At 39.9% G+C, this 16,092-nt stretch overlaps 1 protein-coding gene across 4 annotated transcripts in view; it reads right to left on the bottom strand.

The window, feature by feature from the left end:
• sppl2 (signal peptide peptidase-like 2) overlaps window positions 1-16,092 on the bottom strand; it is a 47,291-nt gene that overhangs the window by 30,429 nt on the left and 770 nt on the right. For 3 of the 4 annotated variants that reach the window (XM_043721053.1, XM_043721056.1, XM_043721055.1), the window contains exons 2-5: window positions 15,403-15,522; window positions 10,938-11,120; window positions 7,925-8,014; window positions 675-814 (exon numbers count right to left, since the gene is read on the bottom strand). In XM_043721053.1, coding sequence (XP_043576988.1) covers window positions 675-814; window positions 7,925-8,014; window positions 10,938-11,120; window positions 15,403-15,522 — 533 coding nt within the window. Of the gene's footprint in view, window positions 1-674; window positions 815-7,924; window positions 8,015-10,937; window positions 11,121-15,402; window positions 15,523-15,670; window positions 15,714-16,092 lie in introns of those variants that run through there. The other variant, XM_043721054.1, reaches the window with a different exon arrangement.

Here is a 16,092-nt window from a genome sequence, read left to right as displayed (position 1 = left end):
ATCCGTAGCCACTCTGGAGAAACTGGTGGTGAGCTGTTTCTTTGAAGCGCTGCAGTCCATGTGGTGTAAGTGCTCGCACAATGCAGTGAGGGAGTGCAGTGCAGGATTTTGATCCAGCAATTATGATGGAAAGTCAACATGGAGTGCAACTTGGAAGAGAACTCGCAGGTATTCCCATGTGCCTTACGATGTAGTGCAACACTGGGAGAATAAAAAAAACAAGAGCAAATAGTGACCAAAACACTGCTCTCTTAATTTTGTTTATGAAAAGCTCTCAGTTCCTGTAGAACAGACAATAGGAAAGGAATTTTGGCCTGCATCCAAAGTTTCTCAAAGAAATTTGAAGCCTGAATTCAGAGGACAGGGTTTGTTGATGTGAATATGGTTTCTGCTGCCGATGGTAAAGTCAGTCAACACAGCCAACCTCAAGATCACACCCTGATCACGAGTGAATCATAGCATTAGATAGATGAGGGAAAATAGAATTGCAGCCCACATCAACAAATGAATAAAAAACAACTTTATATATATATAAAATATCCCAAAAAGTGGATTTGTATTGCAAATGCTCCTCTGGCAGATTTGACTGAGGTGACTGAAGGAGCACTGACAACTATCAATCACATAAAACATCACATACAATTTGCTTATTTCCACGCAGCACACCCACCTACCTTTTCACATCTTTGCTTCCTGCCCAGTATCCACCAATTGCTACTGTCCCGACTGCCATGACGAAGATAACCACCATGTTATAGTCCAGGAATGGTTCGTTTGGGGCGTACATTGCTACTTTGATTGATTTTCCAAAAGTCTGTTAAGAAAATAAAGCATTTTGTTACAACATAAATGTTGTTCATTTAATTCTGCCAATTGGAACGTTACACATCAGACAATATTGGCCGTGACAAGGCTTAGTTACACACCATGTTAACAGAAGTGGTAAAAATTGAGACATTTTGAATATTAAGTTTTTGATACTGTTCTAATAAGATGGTGTTTAACAGGCGTTTGCTTTGCTTTCCTTTATTGGTCAGAGCATCGAGTATAGAGTTGGGTAGTCATGTTGCAGCTGTACAGGTCCCTGATGAGGTCACTTTTGGAATACTGTGTGCAATTCTGGTCTCCCTCCTATAGGAAGAATGTTGTAAAACTTGAAAGGGTTCAGAAAAGATTTACAAGGAGGTTTCCAGGGTTGGAGGGTTTTAGCTATAAGGAGAGGCTGAGGCTGTTTTCCCTGGAGCGTCAAAAGCTGAGGGGGGACCTTATCGAAGCTTATAAAATCATGAAGGGCATGGATAGGGTAAATAGGCAAAGTCTTTTCCCTGAGTTGGGGAATCCAGAACTAGAGGGCATATTTTTAGGGTGTGAGTGGAAAGATATAAAAGGGACTTAAGGGGCAATGTTTTTCACGCAAAGAGTGGTGCAGTGTATGGAACGAGCTGCCAGAGGAAGTGGTGGAGGCTGGTATAATTGCAACATTTAAAAGACATCTGGATGGGTATGTGAATAGGAAGGGTTTAGAGAGACATGGGCCAAACGCTTGGCAAATGGGACTTGATTAATTTAGGATATCTGGTCAGCATGGACGAGTTGGACCAAAGCATCTGTTTCAATGCTGTACATCTCTGTGACTTTATGACCTGTAAATGATCAGCACTGGGTTTGACAATATTGTGTCACTGCGGCCACCTTTGTGTATCACTGAATATCAGCCATCTCATGACAAGCTTAATCCTCTGTTTTCATTTATTTGCATAAAGGGAAGCCATTGATATCAGCAGATCCTACTATTGAAAGTTAGGATTCATCTGCTAACACAATACAACTGAAATAAAATTATCACTTAACTAACTGGCTGACAACATTCAAACTGATCAAAACCAGCAAGCAAAAAATACAACTTGAGATAGGGCTGAGATGCCAGAGCTGTACCACAGGATGATAACAGTAGCAGGTGAGGGATGCTGCATACTGCCTGGATGGCCCTGTCCCACAGTGTACTTTACTGCACAGAAGGAAGCTCTTTGGCCCAGTAAGTCCATGCCCGCTCTCTGTGGAGCACTTGATTGAGACATACCATAAAATATTTTAATTATACCTTACGTCAATGAATTTATTTGTTTTCTTAGTTTCATTTCAAGTAGAGCTTTTAGTCAATGCTTCAGATAGACTAAACAAACTGTTTTACAGCCATCTCCAGAACCTTTAGGAGAATAACCAAATCAACTAAATTAGACCAGACTAATCCAGCTGATCTCCAGAATTCTACATGACAAACCAACATATCAGCTGCTAATGTTGCCAACAAGTTTTGACAGCCCTGTACAATCCCAGAATGTCTAGCTGGCAATTTTTTTTCTACTAGAGGAAAGACAGTGGCACAGCTTAGCTGGAATTATTCTACAGAACTTGGGAAACCTGTAGTTTATGATACATCAAATTACTCACAGATCTCAATCCATTCTCCTGCTCTTCACAAGGACACAAGCTGGTTCTATGTAAACTAATGCATCACATTAAAATAAACTAATGAGAATGCAGTATACTATACTTGTACATTAACCCACTGTATGTGAAATGATACATCCCCAGTACTGACCGTACTACCAATAGCAGCTTCTGGTACTGGCTAGGTACAGTTTTCTAGTGGACAAAGGAAAGGAACAATAACTTTAGGGTAAGTGACCTTCACATTTCTCTACATTCAGACTGAGTGTTATCCTTTAATGTTCACTTCTTCATCAAGGCTGTCTCCTTCCACTTTAAAATTCTCACTGAAGTTTTCAAATCTCTCCATGGTCTGAACTCTCCGAATCTCTAATTTTCTCCAGCTCAACAATCCTCAGAAGTCCTGGTGCTCATCAATTCTAGCCCCTATTCAGCATTTTCTTCTCAATAATGGTATCACTGCCTTCAGAAATCAAGGCCCCCAAGCTCTGGAATTCCTTCCATTAATCACTCCACTTCTCCTTGTTTAGTTGCCCTTTCTGTGATATTTCTTAACACTCTCTGACCAAGCTTTAAATCATTTGTCCTCTTATCTTCTTGCATAGCTCATGTCCAATTGTGTTTGACCATAAAGAAAGCTGCACTTTCTGTAGCACTTCTCGTGACCACTGGACATCTCAAAGGGTTTGAAGGATTTTTTGAGGTACAGTCATTATTACATGTAGGAACCACAATAGCCAATGTGTGCAGAGCAAAGTCTGGTAAAAGGCAATATGATAATGATCAGATATATTTCAATGTTGGTTGAGGGATAATTAGTGGCCAAGATAGCAGGGATAGCTTCACTGCTGTACTACAAAATGGTAAAATATCCCTGAATTTTCATTCCTGATTTGTGAATGCAAGTCTGGAAAATTTCCAGGGCCACAAACCTGATCAATTGTCGACATGAATCAAGTAAACCATCTTGGTAAATAGTTCAGGGGCATCCACCAGCACAGAAGCTGGTTGTTTGAAAGGTCAGCCTTGGTGCTCTGGATCTTTGCCCCAGTTGTTATGAAAATAATAGAACAAAAAAAAAGCTATCAACTCTCTTCTTACATGCGTCATTTGTACCAACCTACATCAACTCATGTTCTTGGTCACTCGCGCATGCCACCTCACACTCTCCTATTTATACTCTTCTGTTGACCCCACATCCCTATACAACTCCTATGACAACTCACATTACCCTGCGCCATCTTTTGTTCACACACCCTCCATTCCACCTCAATCAGTACGCAAGATGGGCAGACCACAGTATATGTGCAGAGACATAACATAAAGGTCTATGCATCTAGAACATAGAACATTAGAGTGCAGTACATGCCCTTCAGCCCTTGATGTTGTGCCAATCTGTGGAACCAATCTGAAGCCCATCCATCCTATCACTATTCTATTTTCATCCATATGTTTATCCAATGACCATTTAAATGCCCTTAAAGTTGGCGAGTCTACTATTGTTGCAGGCAGTGCATTCCCCAGCCCTACTACTCTCTGAGTAAAGAAACTACCTCTGACATCTGTCCAATATCTATCACCCCTCAATTTATTGTAATGTCCCCTCATGTTAGCCATCACCAGCTAAGGAAAAAGGCTCTCACTGTCCATCCTATCTAATCACCAATCTGAAGCCCATCCATCCTATCACTATTCTATTTTCATCCATATGTTTATCCAATGACCATTTAAATGCCCTTAAAGTTGGCGAGTCTACTATTGTTGCAGGCAGTGCATTCCCCAGCCCTACTACTCTCTAAGTAAAGAAACTACCTCTGACATCTGTCCAATATCTATCACCCCTCAATTTATTGTTATGTCCCCTCATGTTAGCCATCACCAGCTAAGGAAAAAGGCTCTCACTGTCCATCCTATCTAATCCTCTGATTATCTTCTATGTCTCAATTAAGTCACCTTTCAACCTTCTCTTTAACAAAAACAGCTTCACGTCCCTCAGCCTTTCCTCATAAGACCTTCCCTCCATACCAGGCAACATTCTAGTAAATCGCCTCTGAATCCTTTCCAAAGCTTCCACATCCTTCCTATAATGTGGTGACCAGAACTGTACGCAATACTCCAAGTGCAGCCGCACCAGAGTTTTGTACAACTGCAGCATGACCTCGTGGCTCCAAAACTCAATCCCTCCACCAATAAAAGCTAACACACCATACATCTTCTTAACAACGCTATCAACCTGGGTGGCAACTTTCAGAGATCTATGTACATGGAGACTGAGACCTCTCTGCTCATCTACATAACCAAGAATTTTACCATTAGCCTAGTACTCCTTATTTCTGCCGTTCCTTCCAAAGTGAATCACCTCACATTTTCCACATTAAACTCCCATTTGCCACCTCTCACCCGAGCTCTGCAGGTTATCTATGTCCCTCTGTAACCTGCAACATCCTTCAGCACTATCCACAAATCCACCGACCTTAGGGTCATCCATAAATTTACTAACCCATCCTTCTATGCCCTCATCCAGGTCATTTATAAAGAAGCCAAATAGCAGTGACCCCAACTAACGGTACACCACTAGTAACTGAACTCCAGGATGAACATTTCCCATCAACCACCACCCTCTGTCTTCTTTCAGCTAGCCAACTTATGATCCAAACAGTTAAATCACTCTCAGTCCAATGGCTCTATATTTTGTACAATAGCCTACTGTGGGGAACCTTATCAAACACCTTACTGAAATCCATATATACCACATCAACTGCTTTACCCTCATCCACCTATTTGGTCACCATCTCAAAAAACCCAGTAACGTTTGTGAGGCACTACCTATCCTTTACAAAACCTTGTTGACTATCCCTAATCAACTTATTCCTCTCTAGATGATTATAAACCCCATGTCTTATAACTTTTTCCAACATATTACCCACAACCAAACTAAGGCTCACTGGTCTATAATTACAAGGGTTGTCTCTACTCCCCTTCTTGAACAGGGGGACATTTGCTTTACTACAGTCTTCAGGCACTATTCCTGCAGATAATGGTGACATAAAGATCAAAGCCAAAGGCTCTGCAATCTCCTCCATGGCTTCCCAGAGAATCCAAAGATAAATCACATTCGGCCCAGAGGACCTATCTATTTTCACACTTCCCAGAATTGCTAACATGTCCTCTTTGCGCACATCAATCCAGTCTAGTCTAGTAACCTGTATCTCAGTATTCTCCTTGACAACGTTGTCTTTTTGCAGTGTGAATACTGACTAAAAATATTCATTTAGTGCTTTCCCTATCTCCTCAGACTCTGTGCACAACTTCCCACTACTATCCTTGATTGGCACTCACCTTTCACTGGTCATTCTTTTAATCCTGATATACGTATAGAAAGCTTTAGGGTTTTCTTTGATCCTACTTGCCAACAATTTCTCATGTCCCTTCCTAGCTCTTCTTAGCTCTCTCTTTAGGTCTTTCCTGGCTAACTTCTAACTCTCAAGCACCCTAACTGAGCCTTCATCTCTCATCCTAACATAAGCCTTCTTCTTCCTCTTTACAAGAGATTCAACTTCTTTATTAAACCATAGCTCCCTCGCTTGACCACTTCCTCCATGTCTGACAGGTACATATTTATTAAGGACATGCAGTAGCTGTTCCTTGAATAAGCTCCACATTTCAATTGTGCCCATCCCCTGCAGTTTCTTTCCCCATCCTATGCATCCTAAATCTTGCCTAATTGCATCATAATTGCCTTTCCCCCAGCAATAACTCTTGCCCTGTGTTATATACCTATCCCTTTGCATCACTAAAGTAAACAAAACCAAATTGTGGTGGTCACTAACACCGAAGTGCTCACCTACCTCCAAATCTAACACCTGACCAGGTTCATTACCCAGTACCAAATCCAATGTGGTCTCGCACCTTGTTGGCTTGTCTACATGCTGTGTCAGGAAACTATCCTGCATGCATTGGACAAATACTGAGTCAACTAAAGTACTTGAACTATAGTATTTTCAGTCAATATTTCGAATGTTAAAGTGCCCTATAACAACTACCCTGTTACTCTCGCTCCTATTCAGGATTATCTTTGCTATCCTTTCCTCCACATCTCTGGAACTATTCAGAGGCCTATAGAAATCTATTAATGACTTCACTAAATTTAAGAAAAATAAAACATTGATTTTTAACAAATCATTACCTTTAAATTCCTTTAATCCCTTATCAAAATAATCCTGGACAAAAAGCATTACAATCCTCTGAAACTCTGAATTAAACTGTGAACCAATAGGTACACCGTTATGATTTCAAAAGGTTGTGTCCCCAGGCTTATGTGGAGACTGAAATAGTGAGTTGAAAAATGTGGTGCTGGAAAAACACAGCAGGGCAGGCACCTTCTGAATCGTGAAATAGTGAGCACTGATTGTTGTTTTGAACTTCAGGCTATTTTTCAAAGAAATGGAAAGGCCAGGAGATTTAAATATCATCAAAAATTAACAATTCTCATGAGTTTCAAAGTTCCAATGAGATTATACGTGTTTTCTGCACGTTCATGTCTACTTTTAACAGTCCCAAAGGGTGTGAGGTCCTCACCGAAAAGTGTCCGAGGACATTTCCAAATAACTCTGGCAGTTTTAAACTTTATCCTGAAAAGTGTCAAGCCCACAAGTCAAGTTTCAGACACCTCACAATTGAAACAAAAACAAATTGCTGGAAAATCTCAGCAGACCTGGCAGCAGATCTAACAACCCGAATTAATGCTTCGGATCCACTGATCCTTCTTCTGGATCCGAAATGTTAACTGATTCCTGATGAAGGGCTTATGTTTGAAAGGCTGATACTTCTGCTCCTCGGATGCTGCCTGATCTGTTGTGCTTTTCCAGCACCATACTCTTGAACCCCACTTGTAAAGTGCTGTGAAACTCTTTACAACATGAAAGACACAAAGTAAATGCAAGCCGGTGTCCTCACTAATCTTTTGTTTCCCTCGACTTCAGAATATTCGAGGGATAACTGCAACTAACATGGATAGGTGGGAGGGGACTACAGCCTCATTGCCTTTGAGTCAGAAAGGAACAATCAACCAAGTTTCCTGCTCCCAGTCATTATCCAGAGATCCTTGCTAGAAAGTGACTGACTGGGAGTAGATGCTGCCTGAGGAGAGGTCCCATGTAAGTTCAACACACTGCCAACACCTTGGCATCACAGGTGGTGCAAACTAGTGCCATTGGTATAGAAGGAGCAGCAAAACAAAAAGACTGTAAAAACAGCTTAAAAAACATATTACTTCAAAACAAGTTATTCAGTATCAACCATGTTTGGGGATTGGGGATTCTGGACTACCAGGTTTCACGTACTTCTTTCTTTTCCCTCACTCAATTCTGCCGCTCTATTTAAGTGAAAGCTGCAGTGTTTGATCCACCCTGAACTGTAGTAAATATCTCTAAAAGCACCCCACCCACGAACAGGGACACATGAGAAGCTTTACCTTTGATATATCAAGCATGTCATCGTAACTGAGGAGCGCAACGGGAATATCAATTTCCTCATACTGACTCCCGTTTCCACCTGGAGGCACCTGCGCAGCAGAACAGAAACAATCATACAGTAATCAAACACGGCAGTTTACATTGATGTGTCTTTAATCCCACTGTTTCATTATGCATTTATTGAACAGTTTTGAAAAATGTAAGAGGAGACAGTAAAAATCCTGAGGCAGTATCTGAATAAACAGTACATGGTTTTTAATCTAAGGCCATCGCGTCATTTAAATTCACTAATAGGCAATGATAATCTGTGGGATAACAGAGAGACCATTTATTACATTTACAAGTGGATTTCCTGTGGTACTGCTTATGAGGCTATTAAGAGGATAACTAGTGCTACTTCTAAAAGATATTGAGACTATTGAAAAATCCAAATGACTGGAGTCACAAGAAGCAAAGTTATACAAGCGAGGTATCAAAATCCCTACAAGCAGACTTAGCGGGCTATTTTCAGCAGAGCAGGAAGTAACCTATTGCACTCAAGTAAGGAAGAACATCAAACAACCAGAAAATCCTTGTGGGTTGAGGACCCAAAACAAAATAAGAAGAGAATGACAACCCTACCACAGACGCAAAAACAGGGAAATTAGATCAGAGATCACATTATTGGATTAGGAAGATCATCCAGACATAAGCCTTTGGATCAGGCTAGAAAACAAAGCAGGAAATAATGTTGAGGAGCCATGAGTCAGGAAATTAAGGAAAATTTCACTACAAGTAGTCAAGAAAAAACACTTAAAACTTGCCAGGTAAACAACTAAAAGTACTTACCTGAGAGAGGGGAAGAGCCTGAAAGAAAAGGGCAAGGCTGGGGCTAATAAACAGGAAACAGTAGGCCCCATTAAAACAGTGAGTGATCTTAAATTAGGTAAGTATGGAACGAAGTGTACAAATGATTGAAAACAGGAAAGGGCAAAAGTAAAGTCAAATTATATAAATAAGATAAACAGAAAAAAGTTTGTAAAAAAACAAATTATCCCAAAGAGCAGACAAAAAGGCAGACATGGCTGGGCTTCAGAAATTGTAATTGGTTGACTGAACCACCTATTGTCCATAGCCTACAACTGCAGTGGTGAGAAAGCTGTTTACATTGACAATTTCAAGCCTAAGTGTTGACTCTTCAGAGCAACAGCAGATAGTGGTTTAGTTTGACCGAAGCACAGGTACATGCAAGAGTTTTAATGAAATTTAGGTAGCTTTCAATTAAACCCTTTTATACTGCAACCTTTGTCCCACATCTGGAGTATTCTCCTGAAGCAAGGCACGGCTTCCAAAGTCTGGATGTTTAACAACTCACACACTCTAAAAATGAGTTACACCCCAAAGGGAAACAATGATTATTGATTGGTCTCTACATGTTGAATGCATTGTAAGAATTATATTCTTCTTTGAAAACTGTATTCTGTTTGCAAATGACATATTATATATATTCATTAATACATTACTAATGTTTGTTTTTTTTTGATCAAAAATAGAAGTTGCAAATGATCAATGCTCAGATGTTATAAATTCTGTAATGAAATATTTAAAATTCTGAGAAAATAATTCAACGTCCATTAATTTTGAAGTAAACTGTAGGGTAGGTCAATGCAATTTATACTCATGACCAGTATTACCATTGCTACCAGGAAGACACAGCAGCTTCCGTGGATAAAAGTACACCATAGAGCTTGTACAGAAAACAAAGAGCTTTATTTTCCTGAGACAGATAGAGAATGGCAAGTGACATTTCAGTAACATCCCTTACATTCACAGAGATCTGTACACATTTTAGGAAGTGGAAAGATGACGGCTACAAAACTTGATTGATGAACCGTCATGGTAGGAGCAGAAATGCTGAAAGCAAAGGATGCAGGAACAAGTGGATAACTGAAAGTACACAGTCTGTTAGTAGAGCAAAGGAAGCAAGGGTAAAGATCCAGTATTCAGAAGAGGTATTCAGTATTCAGGGCATTATGCAGAGAGATTCAGTTGGCAGCGATCAACAAGGTTGGGATACAGCAATGGCCCACAAAGGATAAGGGCAAGAATCATTAAGTCAATATGGTGGGGGCTGAAAATGTGTTGCTGGAAAAGCGCAGCAAGTCAGGCAGCATCCAAGGAACAGGAGAATCGACGTTTCGGGCATAAGCCCTTCTTCAGGAATGAGGAAAGTGTGTCCAGCAGGCTAAGATAAAAGTTAGGGAGGAAGGACTTGGGGGAGGGGCGTTGGAAATGCGATAGGTGGAGGGAGGTCAAGGTGAGGGTGATAGGCCGGAGTGGGGTGGGGGCGGAGAGGTCAGGAAGAAGATTGCAGGTTAGGAAGGCGGTGCTGAGTTCGAGGGATTTGACTGAGACAAGGTGGGGGGCAGGGGAAATGAGGAAAAGGGGAAATGAGGAAACTGGAGAAATCTGAGTTCATCCCTTGTGGTTGGAGGGTTCCCAGGCAATATGGTGGGGCTCAAGAAAACACTCATGCATAGAAAGCACAGCAACATCACAGAGAAAATTATTGCCAACCCGTCTTTGGTACCAGTGAAGTATCTTTCAAGATAGCTGAATTTAGTCACTATCATATAATGAATTTTGTCAAAAAAAAACTTAAGCCTGTTGTATTTAAGTCATGTACAGCAGGTAATTTGGAGCAGGTAATACATCATACATCTCTATGACTTTATGATAAGTCTGCTGAGAGTCTCAGCTTCACACTATGTCTGTTTGTGGGTCTCACTATATGAAACTGCTGCATAAATTACATAGAATATACATAGAAAAAGTCATTTAGCTTAACCTGTTCATGCTTCATCCATGTTTCACATTGTTAGAGTGAATTTTGCTAGACTTACATAACACAATAGCTAACACGAATGGTAGCTACATTCAGCCTCTAATACAACCTTAGCTAACACGGGTGTAAAGTCACAAATACAGCCATAACCAGCTTAACCAGAAAACATTCTGCCCAATGTTTCTTACCAGACTCTGCCTGCTGACGATGAGCAACCCTTTGGCTCCATTGATCTGAGCAAGCCTTACTTTCTCATAGAATGTACAGTTCCCACGCATCACCATGGCAATTCTATTGCTAAATCCTTGTAAGGGCACATCTGAAGGTGTGCACAGGTCAGAGGATGTCAGGTCCTGGAGCTGCAAGAGAGACTAAGAGGGAATAATATAATTTTAGGTGTAGTTTAAACTGACTGGGTGAGATATTTTCATAATTACTTTTAGTAAATCAAAACCTTAGATGACAAAATGCATATAAACAAAGATTTCAGGTACAACTGGAACTTTGCAGTCTTTGAACTTAGTATTTAAATTAAATATTACGTATTTAAAAATACTGCCAATGTACACAATACAATAAAAGTGAAGCATATAGACTAATTTCTCATGCTGAATGCAACAGAATCATAATATGTTACACTCTGCATTGACAAAAAAAGTTTATAAAGGACAATCTCTGGCAATTGTGTCCTTCACTTTTTAAGGCACAGACTCTTTGCCAGGGACATATTCCTATGGAAACTAGATACTATTGGCACTTTGCTCAAATAGTTGTTCTTCACATGTGAGCCTACAAAATTGCTTTATTGTTTGATTTATTGTTATCAAATGTACCGTGATACAGTGAAAAGTGTCGTTTTGTGTGCTATATAGGCAGATCATATAGAGTGCATTAGGATAACAGAACAGAGTGCAGAATATAGTGTCACAGCTGCAGAGGTATGAGAATTTGTATTTCAGAGGTCCATCCAAAGTCTGATAACAGCGGGAAAGAAGCTGTACTTGAATCTGTTTATAAGTATATTCAAACGTTTACATCTTCTGCCTGACGGAAGAGTGTGGAAGAGAGTATAACCAGGGTGGGAGGGGTCTTTCATTATGTCAGTTGCTTTCCTGAGGCAGTGGGAAGTATAGGTGGAGTCATTGGATGGAAGGCTGGTTTGCGTGATGGACTGGGCTATGTTCATGACTCTTTGTAGATTCTTGCAGTCTTCAAAGAGTTAATGCTATACCATGCTGTGATGCATCCAGATAGGATACTTTCTATGGTGCATCTATAAAAGTCTGTAACAGTCCTTGGGGACATGCTGAATTTCCTTAGTCTCCTGAGAAAGTAGAGACGTTGTTGTGCTTTCTTGACTGTCACATAAACGTGGATGGACCAGACAGATTGTTGTAATCATCACTCCCAAGAACTCAATGCTCTCAACCATCTGCCTCAGCAGCATCAATGCAAACAACACATGTTCTCCACTCCACTTCCTAAAGTCAACGACTAGCTCCTTTTTTTTTTACTGACATTGAGGGAGAGATGGTTGTCTTTACACCATGCAACTAGCACTCATTCTCTTTCCTGTATTGTGTCTCATCGTTGTTTGAGCTCTGACCTACAACAGTGGTATTGACATCAAACTTGTAAATTGAGTTGGGGGTTGGAATTTGACCACATAGTCAGAGCGTCTAAGGAAGCAATGAGTTTCATGAACAATTTCATTGTGGACATCACTGTAACTAAGTTTAATTCTAGTTTGATCCTGTCCCAACACAAGACCCAACATACTCTATTTCTGCCCAGAGGTTCACTGAATAATAAAGGACAAGGTTGACTCATTTTCACAAAATGCCAAAGTGAACTTAACACCTCAATTGTTGCTCCCACTGAAATTAGCTGACTCCACAATTTAGACTCTGATATTTTTCTGTCTGATATATCACACTGTATATCTGATATCTAGCATTGCAATGAAACTAAATATAAGGAAGACTGAAACCATGGTCTTTGTTCCCCACTATAAACAGCACTTCCAAACATTATTTCACTTGCACTTCCTGGTTCCGCCAAGCTTAAGCCAGGTTTGGGTATTGTATTCAATCCTGGAATGAGCTTGCAAGTACATACCCCCTCTATCGCCAAAACTACCCACTGCCATCTCAGCAACATCACCTGATAAGAGATAAGCAAGCAGTGGAGACTTTATGACTAGATTTAACAAATAGAAAAGGGTTCATGACTAAAGTGTATGTTGTGTCTAGGCCCTCTGGTAGCAGCTATGATATAGTAGAATGTACAAGTGTTCAGATAGACAAACATAGTAGCTTTCATTTTCACATAGCTTGGAATAAGTAGAGTAGCATGTCAAAATTTCACAATTGCAATTACAGCAGTTTTCTGCAGCAAAATGAGAAAATGCAGGGCAATTTGGATTCAGTAAAACCAGATTTTAGTTAACAGTCTAACAGCACATAAACATTTATCTAATGGCAATCAGAATGTGATTGAGTTCTACACAGTGCTTAAAGTGGAGAAACGAGCAAAGGGATGAATTATAAATCAACCACGATAAACTAAACAACTGTTTTTTGTCAAATAAGGAGGTGGTCAGACAAAGCCAAATAACTGAATTTTCTGATCAACCAAGTATAGACAACATTGAAGATAGAAGGTTAATTGTCAAGACCTGCTTTTATTTAACATTATAGGTTTGAAGTTGTGAGCTGAAAGCTGACACCTGAGAGCTGAAGGTGATTGTTGGACTGTGAGCAGCAGCTTTTTATAAAAAGAAAGAGCAAACAAACTCTCACTGGTTTACGAGGCCAGGTCTAAAAGTTAATTGTGGGTTGATTCTTGTTAAAAGTGCTGTATAAACATTTGGACCCCAGAGAGGCATTACGCTCAAACGCATGGCAGATATTTGTGTGATAATAGAGGCCTCATAGACAATCAGCCCAACAAAGAAAAACCAGAGTTCAAACTGGTTTTGAACAGTATTTAAGTCAGAAGGACTTTAGCTACCACAGTTACAGGATGATTTGATTGCTTGCTGATTGTCATCTCACATTAAAACCTCAGATAATAGAATTTTATAGTTATCAGAATTAAAATAAATACTCCTCGGAGCCTATTGAAAGCTATCTGCATGCATCAATGTCTTCAGAAATCGAGCAAAATACAATCCCATGTGCCTGTGATGTTCGATTGTGGAGGCTGCTTCAATGAACTGGCCAGTTACAACTCTTATTTTTTCCTCTTTTTGATGTATCTATTAACTGTGTCTGTCTGTCTTTAAGTGAGGGACTAGAATCAAAGAAGATTAGGTTTAAATCATTGATATTAATTAGATTATCTTGTGGGGTTTGAATTTGTTCTGTAGAGCTACTGTATTATTAATAAATTGTGACATGTTTGGCTTAAGCTTTAAACCTAGTATCTGATACTGTGATTATTCAAAAAGTCTGGTTAGGAACCATTGGGGTCAATTGAGGGTCATTGACTATTTTAATTTTACTGTGTTGCGAATACAGGGATAGGGATGATTTGGCTGGCTGTCTCCATGTCATAACATAATATTACAAAGAAATGAGTAGATGAAATGAATGGGTAAAACTGTGCCAAGTGGATTTTGATATTGGCAAGCAAGAATGAAACCATCCATTCATTATAAACCAAAACAAAAAAGAAAGATCAAGGTATTTACTGAAATAATGAAAAGCTAGAAATAGTACAGGTCAAAAGAATCTTGGTATTCCAGGTCCATAAATTATTGAAGTATTATGAACAGGTATAGAACATCATCATACAGGTGAATAGACTGTTGACGTTTATATCCAGAATGCAAACCGGCAGATGGAACATTTTTTCAATAAAAAGGACATATCATAAACTGTGAACATTGCCACAAAGCAATGTTTATTGAATTGAAAATCATAAACAACTGATCATTGTAAGTACTAATTTGGCTTATACTTCAAGCAAAAACTATCCACTTGAATGAACACCTAATCTCATCCATCATAGGAGATAACTGGACACTACTGAGGTTTCCCATTCCTTCTTCTATCCAGCTTCATGCTGAAAACTACTGGGCCCAGGTAGCCCAGATGCTTATCATCAACACAGAAATATGCTAAATGGAAGATCAGACTAAATAGACATGTCAGCAGACAGGTGACAGAGGCGATACAGTGAAAGAACAAGGTTGCTTCCTGGTGGCATCCAACTGGCATATCCGAAACATTTTAATGTGAGAGCAGAGAATAGAAAGACAACCAGCACATCTATATATTTTTTACATTCAATTTTGATTTTTTTAAAAAACAAAAACCTCAAAATATTTTACATTGCCATTAACATTCCCAAAACACGACTTTATTCCTTACAAATCATCTAAGCCCATTCTGACATTGCAGACATACCTTCGACTGCAATGTTCTAAGTCAGGAAATGGAATAGTGCAATTCGAGGCTTTACTTGCAGCTTTGGGTTTTGAGAGGTTACACTCCCTGTCCAGCATCCCTCCTTGGGAGGTTTTCAAAGGCATATGAACCCTACCTGGAATGAGTAGCCAGGCTGAGTTCCAGATATGCATGATTGCTCATATTCTAAATGAGCATTGCTGCAATGCACTTGCAAAAATATTCTGTGACATACACTTACCGCCTTACTGAGATCATGCGGCAAATAGGCCCAGTAGGGATTAAACTGGATGCAGTAATCTTTTGTATTTCCATGTTCCTTATCGGATAGGACGTGGACCATTCCATACTCAGACAGCACCTGTGTGTGTCAGGGTAAACTGCATCAGTAAAGCAACTCAGGAACATATAAACAATGTCAGCACACGATACCTAAACCCACAAATAAATCATCTCCTAAATTAACACACCATATTTTGCACAAGATGACTAACAAAGTGTCCAATTACCCTCTTCATTTCCATTTTGATCATTGTTAATTACTTAATTCACTGACAACAAACTGAGATCTAAGTTTTCTGGATTTAAGGAAAGGGAATGTTCTGTCACAAGTGACACATTTGAACCACGTATTGGAATTGACAGCTGGTACAGGGACTGTTCTTTTTGAAGGACAGTGATTGCAGTTACGCATACACTGCATCACGTAGTGACACAGGGAAGAGATAAGGGGCAGGGTGCGAAGGGGAGAGGGCTAAGCTGGCAGGATATAGGATGGCGTGGTAAGGGGCCCCAAGGGTCAGGACATGGGTGTTAGGTGGCGGACAAAGTTTGTGGGGAATAGGGTTACAGCGAGGATTTGGAGACAAATAGGGATGGGGTAGTAGTTGGATATGAATAGGAATGGGATAGGATTTGGACGGGGAATGGG

Source organism: Chiloscyllium plagiosum, chromosome 31, assembly GCF_004010195.1.
Source record: "Chiloscyllium plagiosum isolate BGI_BamShark_2017 chromosome 31, ASM401019v2, whole genome shotgun sequence".
Taxonomy (NCBI): Eukaryota; Metazoa; Chordata; class Chondrichthyes; order Orectolobiformes; family Hemiscylliidae; genus Chiloscyllium; species Chiloscyllium plagiosum.
The sequence above is the reverse complement of the archived record's forward strand: the minus strand, read 5'-3'. Positions and strand labels throughout refer to the sequence as shown.